At 50.5% G+C, this 15,936-nt stretch overlaps 1 protein-coding gene across 1 annotated transcript in view; it reads right to left on the minus strand.

Annotated features, from left to right (window-relative positions):
• The window catches only part of TRUB2 (TruB pseudouridine synthase family member 2), a 16,305-nt gene continuing 369 nt past the window's right edge, over window positions 1–15,936 (minus strand). Inside the window, exons 2-8 of the mRNA XM_061433680.1 lie at window positions 15,122–15,253; window positions 11,338–11,412; window positions 10,136–10,197; window positions 8,650–8,731; window positions 6,777–6,849; window positions 5,784–5,920; window positions 1–4,980 (exon numbers count right to left, since the gene is read on the minus strand). Of these exons, the coding sequence (XP_061289664.1) occupies window positions 4,655–4,980; window positions 5,784–5,920; window positions 6,777–6,849; window positions 8,650–8,731; window positions 10,136–10,197; window positions 11,338–11,412; window positions 15,122–15,253 (887 nt within the window). The 3' untranslated portion in view covers window positions 1–4,654. The remainder of the gene's footprint in view (window positions 4,981–5,783; window positions 5,921–6,776; window positions 6,850–8,649; window positions 8,732–10,135; window positions 10,198–11,337; window positions 11,413–15,121; window positions 15,254–15,936) is intronic.

Genomic DNA, 15,936 nt, shown 5'->3' on the forward strand with positions numbered 1-15,936 from the left:
TAACCACTTCAGTTATTTATTCAGGTAATACGTATACACTGAGCACATATACAAGTGAAAACTCCTGTTTCCTTTCTGTACACAGTACTTCTGACACCAAATGTGGAGGCTTTTCCATACCAAGCAATTCTGTAATTCCTGATGGACAGGACTGGGTGACTTACAATAGAACTCAGTTCTGACACGGCCTGCCTGGAGTTCACTCACACCATGCAGGTCAAGGGCGCAGTCCCAGCAGACTGCCCCCACTCCGGATACTGATGACACGTCCTAGGTTGTCACCTACACGCGCTGCTGACTGAAGCTGGGGATTCTCATGACCCCCTCCTTAAGTTTGAAAGTTCGCTCAAACAGCTCACACATCTCAGAGAAACACTTATGTTCACTAGTTTATTACAGAGAATACAACTCAGGAAGGACCAAACGGTGGAGGTCCGCAGGGCAAGCAAGCCATGTGGGAGGCGTGCTGGGTTTCCAAGCCCTCTCTGGCTGCTCCCCTTCCCCAGCACCCAGATGTGTTGGCTAACTCAGCTCTCAAAACCCCATCCTTTGGGTTTTTTATGGCGCTTCTATTAAGTAGGTGGGTGTGGCTGAAAGGGGCTTGTTTTTATTTATTTGGCTGTGTTGGGTCTTAGTTCTCTGGCTCTTTGTTGCGGCCTGAGGGCTTCTCTCTAGTTGTGGCGCATAGACTTAGTTGTCCCAAGGCAAGCGGGATTCTTAGTTCTTGGACCAGGGATTGAACCAGAGTCCCTTGCACTGGAAGCAGAGTCTTAACCACTGGAAAGTGAAAGTCAGTCGTGTCTGACTCTTTGGGACCCCATGGACTATACAGTCCATGGAATTCTCCAGGACAGAATTCTGGAGTGGGTGCTGCTGCTGCTGTTACTAAGTCGTTTCAGTCATGTCCGACTCTGTGCGACCCCATAGACGGCAGCCCACCACGCTCCCCCATCCCTGGGATTCTCCAGGCAAGAACACCGGAGTGGGTAGCCTTTCCCTTTTCCAGGGGATCTTCCCAACCCAGGGATCGAACTCAGGTCTCCTGCACTGCAGGCAGATTCTGTAGTGGCCGATGCACTAGGGACATCCTGAAAGGGGCTTATCATAAGAAAAGGTGCTTGCCACTTTCACCTTCTAGAGCTCCTTCAGGAACTGGGCATAAAACATACAACAGAAGATATTCAAGATGTTCTTTTCACCTTTATCGCTTAGGAAATTACAAGGGTTTTAGGAGCTCTGGCTGGGAGCTAGGGAGGAAGACCCAAAAACATACTTCTTTTTACATCACAGTATCACAATAGATACTCTGTTTGTTTTTTCCCTGTGGCTACGCTGGGTCTTCGTGGCTACACAGATTTCTCTCTAGTTACAGTGAGGGCTGCTAGTCTCCAGTTGTGGTGAGTCTAGGCTTCTTGTTGCGGTGGCTTCTCTTACTGTAGAGGACAGGCCCTAGGGCACCCGGGCTTCAGTAGCTGCAGCGTGTGGGCTCAGGAATTGTGGTACATGGGCTTAGTTGCTCTGAAGCATATGGGATCCTCCCAGGCCAGGGATCGAACCCACGACACCTGCATTGGCAGGCAGAGTCCTTACCACTGAGCCACCAGGGAAGCCCAGGCACTCAGTTCCTTAAACAAAAAGTGCCTAAGCACCTACCATGTGCCAGGCCTGGGACTTGGTTAGTAAACAACCCCACAAAAGCAGCAATAGCTCGAGAAGAGGCAGGATGGTGTGGGGGTCAGTAACACTGACTCCGAACAGCACAGATGTGGTCTCGGGCTCGGGACTCCCTTGTCAGGTATCCTTTGGCTTGTTATTTGTCCCCTTCATGCCTCAGTTTCCTCATCTGTAAAACAGGGATTACTATAGTCTCTGGACTTCCCTGGTGGTCCAGTGGTGAAGAATCTGCCTGCCACTACAGGGGACACAGGTTTGATCCCTGGTCCAGGAAGATTCCACACGCCATGGGGCACTAAGCCTCTGCACCGCAACTGCTGAAGCCCCCAAGCTCTAAGTCCTGACAGCCACAACTACTAAAGTCCATGCACTTAGAGCCTGCGTTCCGCAACAGAAGCTGCCGCATGAGAAGTGGTGCACCACAATGAAGAGCAGCCCCGGCGCAGCGCAACTAAAGAAAGCCTGTGCGTAGCAATGAAGACTCAGCACACCAGAAAACAATCACTTCAGTTCAGTCGCTCAGTTGTCTCTTTACAACCCCATGAACTGTAGCACACCAGGCTTCCCTGTCCATGACCAACTCCCAGAGCTTGCTCAAACTCATGTCCATCAAGTCGGTGATGCCACACAACCATCTCACCCTCTGTTGTCCCCTTCTCCTCCTGCCTTCAATCTTTCCCAGCATCAGGGTCTTTTCAAATGAGTCAGTTCTTTGCATCAGGTGGCCAAAGTATTGGGACTTTCAGCTTCAGCATCAGTCCTTCCAATGAACATTCAGGACTGATTTCCTTTAGGATGGACTGGTTGGATCTCCTTGCAGTCCAAGGGACTCTCAAGAGTCTTCTTTAATGCCACACTTCGAAAGCATCAATGCTTCAGGGCTCAGCTTTATTTATAGTCCAACTCTCACATCCATACATGACCACTGGAAAAACCATAGGTTTGACTAGATGGACCTTTGTTGGCAAAGTAATGTCTCTGCTTTTTAATATGCTGTCTGGGTTGGTCATAGTTTTTCTTTCAAGGAGAAAGTGTCTTTTAATTTCATGGCTGCAGTCACTATCTGCAGTGATTTTGGAGCCCAAGAATAAAAAGTCTGTCACTGTCTCCATTCCTTTAAGTAATAATTTTTTACCTGGCTGCACCAGTCTTAGTTACAGCACAGGGAAACTTCTAGCTACAGTGTGCCAACTTTTAGTTGTGGAATGTGGGATCTAGTTCCCTGACTAGGGATAGAACCTGGGGTCCCTGCATTGGGAGTGTGGAATCTTAGTCACTGGACCACCAGGGAAGTCCCCAGATACACTTCTTATATACAGTTCAGTCAAAACTTAAATTCTTATTTGGACCATGGAAGAGGAGCTGCTTGGTTAGTTACCCTGGGGCACGTGGTATCTTAGTTCACAGAGCATGGATCAAATCCACATCCCAGCTCCTCTTCCATGGTCCAGGGTCCCATGGAAGAGGCCCTGGAGGGGTCAGCTACAGTCCATGCCCCAGGGAGCCACTCTGCGCCCTGCGCCCTCACCGCTTCCCTGGGCTGGCAGCGAGGAAAGTTTTGAACAGCCCTGGTCCCCAGCGCTCCCATGGAGAAATTCTTGGGTAATGTTTATTAACCACAGCATAACACGTGCCCCAGTCAGCCACTGCTGTGGTGATAACAGGGGTAGTGGAGGGGAAGAAGGGGCCTCCCCTGACCTCAGGGGGAGTTTTCTGGTTACAGGACAGCAGGGCTCTGAGAAGCACTGGGCCAGCCCAGGTGAGTATCTAACCACCTGTTGTGAGTCAAGTCATGTCCCCCAAAAATTTACATGTCAAAGTCCTAATCCCTGGGACCACAGAATACGACTTGTTTTCATTCGGTTAAGAATGATTTCCTTCCAGGACTTCCCTGGCAGTCCAGTGATTAAGACTCTGTACTTCCAACAGAGGGGGTCCAAGTTTGATCCCTCTCTTGTTACGAAGCACAAGCTCAAGGAATCAGTCACTGTGGGGCTTAGCTACCCAGGGGCATGTGGTATCTTAGTTCACAGAGCAGGGATCAAATCCACGTCCCATGCACTGGTAGGCGGATTCTTAACCACCAGACCACCAAGGAAGTCCCAGGGCAGGAGTATTTTAAATGCTGATACATACCATCGAATTACTCCTGAAAGGTTACACAGTTGTGTATTCCTAGCAAGCATATTCCCAGATGGCTCTGGTGGTAAGAATCTGCCTGCCAACACAGGAGACGCTAGTTTGATCCCTGGCTTGGGAAGATCCCCTGGAGAAGGAAATGGCAACCCACTCATTTTCTTGCCTGAAGAATCCAATGGACAGAGCTAGCCTGGCGGGCTACAGTCTGTGGGTCACAAAGAGTCAGATATGACTGAAGCAACTTGGCACCAAGTGTATAAATCGCCCATCTTCTCACATCCTCCCCGATAATGGATGTTATCTTTTTCTTAGTTTATTTGAAAGGCAAGGAAAAGTCATCTCATTTTCATCTGAATGTCTTTCATCATTAGAGTCTGAACATCATTTCAGGTTTACTAGCCATCTGGATTGCTTTTTCAATATAAACACACAATTCACGTCATTTGATCAACTTTCTTGTCATGCTTTTCTTATTGTTTTGTAAGAACTCTTTATATATTATAAATATTATTGCTTAAACTTATAACAACTATTTTTTATCTGTCATTCATTTAGCGTCTTTTCCTCTGAACAGAGTTTTTAACTGGGCTAAGTCTGTTGATCTTTTTTTTTCCTTTGGCAACACTACACGGCTTGCAGGATCTTAGTTCCCTGACTAGGGAACTTCCTGTTAATGGTTTCTCTTACAGCTTCAGGCTTTCTGTCATGTGCAAAAAAGCCCCTCCTGCTCTCATGTTCTGCAGTTAGCAGTTCCAGCCATGAACAATTCTTATTTTTAGACACCCACTGTTCCACCAGCTCTTATTTTTAGACATCCACTGTTCCGCCAGCTGCTGGCCTGTCAATGCCCCACGTGGCTCTCTGGCCCCAAGGCAGAGCATGGCCTCTTGGAGTCCCAGGGCTGGCCTGGACCAGGGGGCTCCTGGGTGCCCAGCCAAGGCCTCAAGCTCTTCTCCAGCTCTGCTGCCACCCGGGGTGCTGCAGCCTGGATGGCATCCTGGATGTTCGGTAGGTCCCACTGGGTCCTCAGGAGGGCATCATCCAGGGTGAAAAAGCCGTCCCGTGTCCGCCGCACCTGGGCACAGACAGCGGTGCTCTTCAGCTCCAGGCCGATTTCGTGCACCAGCCTTCGCAGCTGCTTCTGTGTCTCATGCATGCACTGCACCTCTGCCAGGGACACACAGCAAGGTGGCGGTCAGGAGCACAGCCTCTGATGACACCGATCTAGGTCCACACCCCGGGAGCCCTCCTGGCTGTGTGATAACCTTAGCCAGACCCCTTCCTCCTCCAAGTGTAGCTCAGGGCAGGCCCTGAAAGTCTGTTAAGACAGGCAGAGTCTCAGGCCCCATCCAGACCTGTTCAATCAGAATTTGCCTTTTCAGAGGAACCCCCAGGTTGGGACTTTCCCTGTGGTCCAGTAGTTAGGACACCATGCTTCCACTGCAAGGAGCACGGGTTCAATCCCTGGTCAGTGAACTAAGATCTGGTAAGCCACATGGTGAAGCCAAAAAAAAAAAAAAAGGTGGTTGTTAGGAATCATTTCTATAACACATTAAGCATCAGGAGAGTCTTGGTCAGCACTCAAGAAAGGAGCCCTTGTTAACACAAGAAAGAAAGAAGTGGTGATGGAGCAGGTGCTGAGCTGGGTGGGATCAGGGCGGAGGGGAAAGTGCTGTCTGATGCCCCACAGTGACCTGAGACACTGGGCGGCTCTGGAGAGGAGCCACTACATATAACCTCTGCTTGTTAAGGTCTGGCTTCAAAGGGGGACTTGGCAGGAGACATCTACCTGCTCTGCGAGCCGTGCGATTAGCCAAGTCCAGCTTCAGGCTGGGAAGGAAGCGGGCCCCTGCTGCCTTGACCAGCTGAGATCAGCGCTCACACACGCTGGCCTCCGCAAGGGTCTCCCACAGTGACTGCATGAACTCGGGAGCCCCGTGGTGCTGCCCCAACTTCCTGGAGCAACTTACCTAAGAGGAATTCCGGAGGCGCAAACTGGAGGCATCGGATGCCGGTGATCAGCATTGGGGACTTGTTCATGGGCCGGATCACGCCGCTAACGGCCATCTCATAGGCCTCCTGGGTCTGTAGGTCAAGGTTGGAGTACCTGGGGATCAGGAGGGGCCAGATCAGGCAGCTGACCGCCTACCCCAGCCCTGCCCCACTCATGCCTTTCCTGAAGCTCTTCATTCGCTTCCCACCTTCTCAGTTCCTCTAGCCACCTTCACAGCAGCCTCTTCCGGTGCCCTCCAATCCTGACCCGCAGGCTCTACCCCCGTTCAGTTGTACCTACACTGACTACTTCCACCTGACTCTGCTGAGATGCTGTGGTCGCCTGGCTTTCTTCTCTGTTAGCTCATATATTCCCTACGAGCCCAACCAGGGTCTCTTGTTCCCCTTGATCTCTCCAGGGGCTGGCCCATGCCCTGGCACAAGGAAACATTTCTGCTCGCCCTGAAAGGAGTGGGCGCTTGTGCCTCGTTTGGGGCTCAGAAAGGAAGATCCATGGAATCTGCCCCAGGGAGGCAGAGCCTACAAGAGTCCTGCGGGTTAACTTCTTACCCTTCGAGCACTGCCCTACCCCCATCCCCGCCCACCCCCCACAGCACTTCCTAAAGGAAATCAACCCTGAATATTTGTTGGGAGGACTGATGCTGAAGCCGAAGCTCCAATGCTTTGGCCACCTGATGCCAAGAGCCAACTCACTGGAAAAGACCCTGATGCTGGGAAAGACTGAAGGCAGGAGGAGAGGGGGGCAACAGAGGATGAGATGTTTGGATGGCATCACTGACTCAATGGACATGAGTTTGAGCAAACTCTGGGAGATGGTGAAGGACAGGGAAGCCTGGCGTGCTGCAGTCCATGGAGTCATAAAGAGTTGGACACGGCTTAGCCACTGAACAACCACCCAGCTATTCCTTGAGGTCCCGCTTGCAGGGAGGTGTGGGCCAGGCCTCTCTTACGTCACCAGAGCCTTCTGATGGGAACCTTGGATCACAGCCAGGATACGGTCCAACTTCTCTCTGGTCACGTGGTCTGGAAAAGCCAGGCAGTGGTAAGCACACAGGTGCCCACTGAGACAGCTAGAAATTTCCTTCCCACAAATCAGCCCCGTCCTTGGAACTGAGAGGGGGTCCCACGCATCCTTAGGTCCCAGGGTTCCCATGTACGGGGGGTTGAAGAGTCCTTTGAGAATCTTATGAAAGCTCTGGACACTCTTCTTAGAAATATACACATGAACTCAACGTCTGGAAGACAAATTCAAGGGATTCACAGGCTCCAGGTTAAGAACGTTTTGTTCTTGGGACTTCCCTGATTGGTCTAGTCATTAAGACTCTGCTCTCCCAATGCAGGGGGCATGGGTTTGATCCCTGGTCAGGGAGCTAAGATCCGGCATGCCATGTGGCTTGGGGGAAAAAAAAACCACACCCTCCTCTCACCCCAAAAAAACCAACCAACCAAAAAAAAAAAAAAAATCCCACTTTCTTCTGGAAATGAGGCTCATAGTATGATATGACTTGCCTGCTCTTCTAAGCCAGGCCCCCTGAGCCCCAGTCCAGGGTTTTTCATGCCAGGCATCCCTGGAGGGAGGGTGCCACCTGTCCAAACACAGAAGTGGGTTGGCAACAAGTGGGAGAGGCTCTGCATACTGGTCCCACCGAGGGATTCTGGGGAAGGCAGCACCAAAGCCTGGGGATGCTCAAACCCGCGTGGGGCCGAGCCTGTGGGCCAGCTGGGACAGGCGCCAACTTCTGACTCCACTGGCCAGAGCTCTGGGAGCAGGTGTAGGGACTAAAGGCTGGCCAGCTGGGGAGGGCATGGGCCTCTCATCCCTCCTGTCTGGTTTCATTCGTGCTGTTGTCTTATCTGGAAGCTAACAGCTTCCTCCTCCTGGCTCCTGACACTCTCTACCTGCTTCTCTTTCCTGGCACTTAGTTTTCCTGGGTTTTTACAATAGTTTTTAATGACTTAAGAATCTTCTTCCAGAAATCCAGACCAATACCAACAAACACCTCCCCTCCTCCAAATTCCAGCTTCCGCTCTCCCAAAAGCGTCAACCTGGTAGCTGTCTTCAGAACACTTTGTTGGTGGTTGACACACACGTACAAGTACAAACACGGAGCATTGCTTTGCCGTGTTTTTAATCTTCTCCAGAAGACGTAGCGGTGTGTCTGCTCTCCTTGCTAGACTGTGAGATCACTGATACTGGGGACCCCATCTGATTCACCATATGTGCGCCCCACAATGACTGGCGCATGTTGATGCTCAGAAACGTGTCAAACAAGCAAATGCAACAGATCCTACAGGACAGTTTAGAACATGGGGAGAGCAAGAAATGAAAAACAAGCCACCTATCCATCTACCCATCCATCCATCCATCACCCATCCACTGATCCATCCAGCGCTTCCCACATCCCAGGCCCAGTGCCATGGGGGACCACGGGAGTGGAACTATACTATCCTGCTCTCGTGGGTGACATCCTGGTGGGAGACAGACATTAAAACCACTGATCGTCAGCTGATGACTTCTTTTTTTTTTTTTTTTTTTAGCCGATGACTTCTGACAGTATACCTGGTCCGAGTCTGGGGGCTGGAGAAGCTTCCCTGGGGAGGTGACATTTAAGCCAGGTGAGAAAGCGTGGGGAGGACAGGGCATTCTCGGAAAACAGAATCATGTGTCCACACCCCCAGGAGCCAGCCCTGGCTTGGTGTGTCTGCGAGTGTTTGACAGGGACCCTCACGGCCCACGTCGGGGTGAAGCATAAAGAAAGCAAGTGAAAGGGCGGGAGCACCCACTCTTCCTGCCCCCCGCCCAGGACTCCCTTGGGCTCTTACCGTACGTCGTCTTCTCCACCAGCCGCCCGTCCTCACAGAAGTCATCTGTGGCTTTGCCCAGGAGGCCGCGCACGGTGTAGTCCTGGAGGATGGGGAGGCAAGGCATGTTCTAAGCCCTGCACAGAGGAAGGAGGTGTGGTCCAGCAGCTCAGGCCCCCAGGGTACTAGACTGAGGCTGGGGGTGGGGGCGCTTGGGGAGCTCGGGCGCTCAGCCCCTGCCCAGCTGCCTCCTGGGCAAGGGCACCAGACTTTCCTGTGACAGCAAGCAGCATCGGCAGCCTGCACAGGGCGCCCAGAGCCACCCTGTGAGCACCCCCAGCCTCCATGCCTCTCCACCAGACTTTCCTGTGACAGCAAGCAGCATCGGCAGCCTGCACAGGGCGCCCAGAGCCACCCTGTGACCACCCCCAGCCTCCATGCCTCTCCACTTCCATCCAACCTGACACTGGAGCCTCCCAGGCCCCTCCCCGGCAACTGCCGGCTTCTCTCTTCCCTCCAAATACGATCTGTGTAGCTCCCTGCCTCTGCCTCAGGTAAGAGTAACGACAACGACTGAGGGTGACAGCGGGGACATCGACTGAGCACCCACCACGTGCGAGTGGCTGTGCTGAGCCCGTTCCACACTGCCACTGATTTAATCTTCACAGTAAGCCCGCGGAGGAGGTACTGTTTTCACTCCCATTTCAAAGATGAGGAAATGGACGCACATAGATGTTAAGTAATCCAGCCCGGGACACGGAGCTGGCTCCAACAGTGCTACAAGCTGGAGTCTTACAGTGAAGCCACTTGACTCCAGTCTCTGCTCTTAACCACGCACACCCTGGGTCTCCTAATGTGGTATCTCTGCACACACTCGTGAAGCCAGACCCCACGGCTCAGCAGGGATGCAAGCTCCCTGACGCCAAGACGGTGGTATCCACTTCTCAGCATTGCGGAGAGAATGCAGTGGTATCAAGATCAGGCTCTGGGGTCAGACAGACCCAGGTTCAAATCCCAGCTCTGCCTCCTTAGAGGCCGTGTGAGGAAATTCCCTGGCAGTCCAATGGGTAGGACTCTGCACTTTCACCGCTGGGGCCAAGGGTTCAATCCCTGGTTGAGGAACTAAGATCCTGCAAGCCCAGTGGTGTGGCCAAAAAAATTTAAGAAATAAAGGCTGTGTGAACCAGAACAAGTGTCATCTCCTCTTTGGGGCCTCATTCTTTCGTCTGTAAAATGGGTTAACAGTAGATCCCATCTCACGGGGATGCTGTAAGGCATCCATGATGGGGTCCAAACACGGCTAGGCACAGAACAGTCAGCATGGGACAACGCCAGCTGTCACGATGATGCTGTTGTTACAGCTTCCCCTAGCACAAGACTTGCCCTGCCCCAAAATGCCGTCTGATGTCCGGAGTATCCCTTGTGGAATCCTCTCCGCTTCAGAATCCTACCAGTGACCCCCAGGGAAAGGGCGGAGGGATAAGCAGGTGGTCCCCAGCCCCCATACCTTGGTGAGGTGAGCGTTGTACATGTCAGTGAGGAGCCTGCGTCCGTGTCCCACGCCGAGCACTGAAAGGTACCCCAGCCTGATCTTACACTGGGCTCCCCCTTCCGGTTCCCCTGGGCTCTCCAACCCCCACCCCGTCTAGCGGAACACTCCCACTGCTGATGGGTGTGGCAGCCAGGGGGCAAGGAGAGCATCTTCTACTGGAAGCAAGGTAGCCTCTGGACACGTGTGTGAAAAGGCAGATTTCTGGGTCCCAGCCACATATACTGACTGACTCAAAGTGGGAGTGGGGGTGGAGGGCTATGATCCTTAGCAAGCTCCCTGGGGATCCTGACACTCAAAAGTAAGAGACCACCAGCCCAGTCACACAGACCTATACTCCCATCTGGGGATGGTTCTCAGCATGTCCTTTAACGTCCTGGGGTCTCAGGCTCCGCATCAGCAAAATGGGGATAAAATTACTGTCTGATCCCTGTGGGTGTTGTGATGACGGAGGCAATGAGCAGGAAGGAAGCGGTGAGCACAAAGGACAGACCCAATAAGCAGGGGCATTGTGGCCACTCCCTGCCTTTCCTCGGGTCTGTTTCTCCCTCTGGCTGAAGGAAAGAATGACCCTCCATTCACTCCTGGAGAGGCTACCCCGGGAGGGGTACATGAGATCACATCCACCCGCCTGTGTCCCAGGAAGTAGGACAAGTTGCTGTGACTATTGTGCATGGAGAACGTGGCCACCGCCTGACCCTGGGGACACAGATGGCTCATGACTCAGGGCTTTGTGTGCCCAGCGACATCCAGAGCTCTGCCAGCGGGGCCAGGGTCAGGCACTTGGCTACCCCACATAAGCAAGAGGCTTTCCCTCTCTGGTCCAGGGACTCACTCGCTACATGACCCAAGACAAATCATCTGTGCTCCTCGAGGCTAACTTTTCTTCCTAAAACCATACGGTATCTACCAAATAACACTGTTATGGTGATTCATGTGTACAAAGGGTTTCAAACCACATGTCACAGGCAAGGGTCACTTGATAAGGGTGGACGATCAGGACATCCCTCTTCCCACCAGTTTCTTCCTAGACATCAGACTTGGGAGGGATCGGGGAGGAAGGCAGGAGTGGGAAGTGGCAGTCAGTTGAGAAGCGGACTGGGCTCCTCAGAACTCCCCAGGCCTCTATCACTGCATCCCAGGCTCACCATACCACCTACCAAGCACCCCAGACGCCTGGGAATCCAGCCGGTGTCCCACGCCAACTTTCAGGCTGGTGAATGCGAGTCCACGAACTGGAAAGAAACAAATGAGGTCTTTATCCAATGAACCCAGCCTCCAGGATGGCTTTAGGCCCACATGGCAATCTCATTCCTAGAATGTTGCCTCATGGAGCCCAAATCAGCATCAAGCTGGACTTTCAGGCTTCCCCACCAAGGAACCTGGGGTCCCAAACCATTCATCAGTTTCCGGGGCCCAGAGAAAAGGCAACCCAAAAGGCCTGTTAAGTCTGCCTGTCACCATTCCCTCAATGAAGGGCTTTGAGTGCACTGGGCAGAACACTGGAATTAAGACTGGGGGATTCCCTATCCAGCTCCTGTGGAAGGCGGGTTCTGGACAGTCTCCCAGTGAGAAAATGGAGGCTGCGAATTCCTGAGTCTGTGTGTTCACAGAGCCCAGAACTCACTGACTGCTCAGGAAATAACCCATTTGCCAAAAGAATGAATGACTCATCAAACTGATATAATTATGTACAGGTTTTTATACATAAATTATACTTCAGGAAAGATGTCCAAAAAAAAAAAAAAATGAAGAATGCAGGAATGAGCTAGAAGCTTTTACATTTCTGAAGATCAAGAGGAACCTAGGGTAACAGTACGGGGTAGTTAAGAGCCTAATGAATCCAGGCTACATGATTTAACATTAGCCAACACTGAACTTCCATCTTATCATTTGTGAAATGGGACTAGGACCCACTTCACAGGATTCAGTGAGATGGTACTTGGGAAAAGCCTAACATAGTACTTAGTACAGAGTAGGCCCTCAACACATCATACTTCCTATTGCTGTTGTTATACTGTGGACTCATTGAATATTTCTGTCCAAGGGGTTTTGGAAATGGTGGGAAATTCTTAGAGATGAGAATACCAGACCACCTTACCTACCTCCTGAGAAACCTGTACGTAGGTCAAGAAGCAACAGTTAGAACTTGACATGGAACAACAGACTGGTTCCAAATTGGGAAAGGAGTACATTAAGGCTGTATATTGTAACCCTGCTTATTTAATTTATATGCAGAGTACATCATGTGAAATGCCGGGCTGGATGAATCACAAGCTGGAATCAAGACTGCCAAGAGAAATATCAATAACCTCAGATATGCAGATGACACCATCCCCATGGCAGAAAGCAGAGAAGAATTAAAGAGCTTCTTGATGAAAGTGAAAGAGGTGAGTGAAAAAGTTGGCTTAAAACTCAACATTCAGAACACTAAGATCATGGCATCTAGTCCCACCACTTCATGGCAAATAGATGGGGAAACAATGGAAATGGTAAGAGACCTTATTTTCTTGAGCTCCAAAATCACTGCAGATGGTGACTGCAGCCATGAAATTAAAAGATGCTTGCTCGTTGGAAGAAAAGCTATGACCAACCTAGACAGCATATTAAAAAGCAGAGACATTACTTTGCCAACAAAGGTCCCTTTAGTCAAAGCTATGGTTTTTCCAGTAGTTATGTATGGATGGGAGAGTTGGACTTTAAAGAAAGCTGAGTGCCAAAGATTGATGCTTTTGAACTATGGTGTTTGAAAAGACTCTTGAAAGTCCTTTGGACTGCAAGGAGATCAAACCAATGAGTCCTAAAGGAAATCAGTCCTGAATATTCATTAGATGGACTGATGATGAAGCTGAAACTCCAATACTTTGGCTACCTGATGCGAAGGACTGACTCACTAGAAAAGACCCTGATGCTGGGTAAGATTGAAGCCAGGAGGAGAAGGGGATGACAGAGGATGAGATGGTTGGGTGGCATCACCGACTGGATGGACATGAGTTTGAAAAAGCTCTGGGAGTTGGTGATGGACAGGGAAGCCTGACCTGCTACAGTCTGTGGGGTCGCAAAGAGTTGGGCACGACTGAGCAACTGAACTGAATACTGTTGACTCACTGAGTATTTCTGTCCAAGCAGTTTTAGAGGTTCCTGGCCTCTAAGCTCCTTAGCCTTCCTATAGCCTCCCAAACATATACTTTAATTATATCTAATAATGGGGGCTCATTATCGGAACTAGTTTCACCATTGGTTAGCTTCATTGACTATAAAATGTCACTCTTCACAGACATAGAGAACAGATTTGTGGTTGTCAAAGGGGAAGGGAAGTAGGGGAATGATGAATTGCGAGTTTGGGATTAGCAGATGCAAACTATTTTATATAAAATGGGCTTCCCAGGTGGCACAGTGGGAAAGAATCCACCTGCCAATGCAGGAGACACAAGAGATTCACACTTGATCCCAGCGTCCGGAAGACCCCCTGGAGAAGGAAATGGCAGCCCAGTCCAGTATTCTTGCCTGGAAAATTCCATGGACAGAGAAGCCTGGCTACAGTCCACGGGGTTGCAAAGAGTGGGACACAACTGAGCGACTGAGCGCGCGTGCACACACACACACACACATGCACACACACATACACGTAGAAAGGATAAATATACTGTGATAAACCATAATGGAAAAGAATGTGAAATAGAATGTATACATCAGATCAGATGAGATCAGTCGCTCAGTCATGTCCAACTCTTTGCAACCCCATGAATCGCAGCACGCCAGGCCTCCCTGTTCATCACCAACTCCCGGAATTCACTGAGACTCACGTCCATCGAGTCAGTGATGCCATCCAGCCATCTCATCCTCTGTCATCCCCTTCTCCTCTTGCTCCCAATCCCTCCCAGCATCAGAGTCTTTTCCAATGAGTCAACTCTTCGCATGAGGTGGCCAAAGTACTGGAGTTTCAGCTTTAGCATCATTCCTTCCAAAGAACACCCAGGGCTGATCTCCTTTAGAATGGACTGGTTCACTTTGCTGTACAGCACAAATTGACACAATATTGTAAATCAAATATACTTCAATAAAATAAAAAAAAATTTTTTAAGTCACTCTTTCACAGGAGCTCCAAATTCTGTCCTTAAGACTTCTACCTGAGGGTCTCAACTTTTACCTGGAATCCCAGAATAATAAAGGGGTCAGCAAACTACAGTCCACAGGTCAAATCCTCAAGTTTTGCTTTTTTACGGCCCACAAATTAAAATGATAAGTGGTTTTAAAAAAATGAAAAGAATACTATTTCATGATATATGAAAAATACATGAAATTCAAATGTCAGTATCCACAAGTAAGGGGCTTCCACGGTCAGTTCAGTTCAGTCGCTCAGTCGTGTCCAACTCTTTGCGACCCCATGGACTCCAGCACGCCAGGCCTCCCTGTCCATCGCCAACTCCCGGAGTTTACTCTAACTCATATCCATTCAGTCAGTGATGCCTGGTTTCCCTGGTGGCTCAGTGGTAAAGAATCCGGCCAATGCAGGAGATGCAGGTTCAATCCCCTTGAGAAGGATATGGCAACGCATTCCAGGATTCTTGCCTGGGAAATCCTATGAACAGAGGAGCCTGGCAGGCTACAATCCACAAGGTCCCAAATGAATCAAACTTAGAGAACACAACTTAGTGACTAAACAACAACAAATCCACAGGTAAAGTGTTACTGGAACACAGCCAGGCTCATTACACACTGTCGATAGCTGCTTCTGCACTACAACGACAGAAACCTGCAAAGCCTAAAATATTGACTACCTAGCCCTTTCCAGGAAATTCTGCCAATCTCTGGTCAAATACTTCATTGCCACTGTGGTCCTACATTGGTCTGGGACAGGAGGAGTCTGGCTGGGACACACTGACTTTGGGCAGGGATTTCCCGGGGAAGCGACACCCAGCCCCTTTCCCGAATGTGCATTACCCAGCGGATGGTCGATGAGTGTGGGCACACAGGTGGCTGTGAGGGTCAGCTCCTTCTCTTCGCTGCCTTCCACGGGTCCCAACAGGAAGCGAACACGCTGTTTAGGGGCAGGAGGCTTCCCAGCATTGAGACCTGAATACACATAAAGAACATCTCATCGACTCTGTTGTAGAAGACAGCTGAAAGCCCACGGTGCAGAGAAGAGCAGAAGTTAAGAAACAGACTTGGGTTCAAATCTTGACTTTCAGTTCAGTTCAGTCACTCAGTCGTGTCTGACTCTTTGTGACCCCATGAACTGCAGCACGCCAGGCCTCCCTGTCCATCACCAACTCCCGGGTTTCATTCAAACTCACGTCCATCGAGTCGGTGATGCCATCCAGCCATCTCATCCTCTGTCGTCCCCTTCTCCTCCTGCCCTCAATCCCTCCCAGCATCAGAGTCTTTTCCAATGAGTCAACTCTTTGCATGAGGTGGCCAAAGTACTGGAGTTTCAGCTTTAGCATCATTCCTTCCAAAGAAATCCCAGGGCTGATCTCCTTCAGAATGGACTGGTTGGATCTCCTTGCAGTCCAAGGGACTCTCAAGAGTTTTCTCCAACACCACAGTTCAAAAGCATCCATTCTTTGGCGCTCAGCTTTCTCGACTTTACCACTTATTAATTACTTATGACCACGGACAGTACTGAATCTGTTTACCCATCTGAACACGGGAGAAAGCGAGGTACTGTGAACCGAAGAGACAATTAGGAAATGGCTCTGCCCAGACGACTGGGTCACACGATCTTATTTTGCAACAAGGATCAGAAACTGAGATGG

Source organism: Bos javanicus, chromosome 11 (genome assembly GCF_032452875.1).
Source record: "Bos javanicus breed banteng chromosome 11, ARS-OSU_banteng_1.0, whole genome shotgun sequence".
Classification (NCBI taxonomy): domain Eukaryota; kingdom Metazoa; phylum Chordata; class Mammalia; order Artiodactyla; family Bovidae; genus Bos; species Bos javanicus.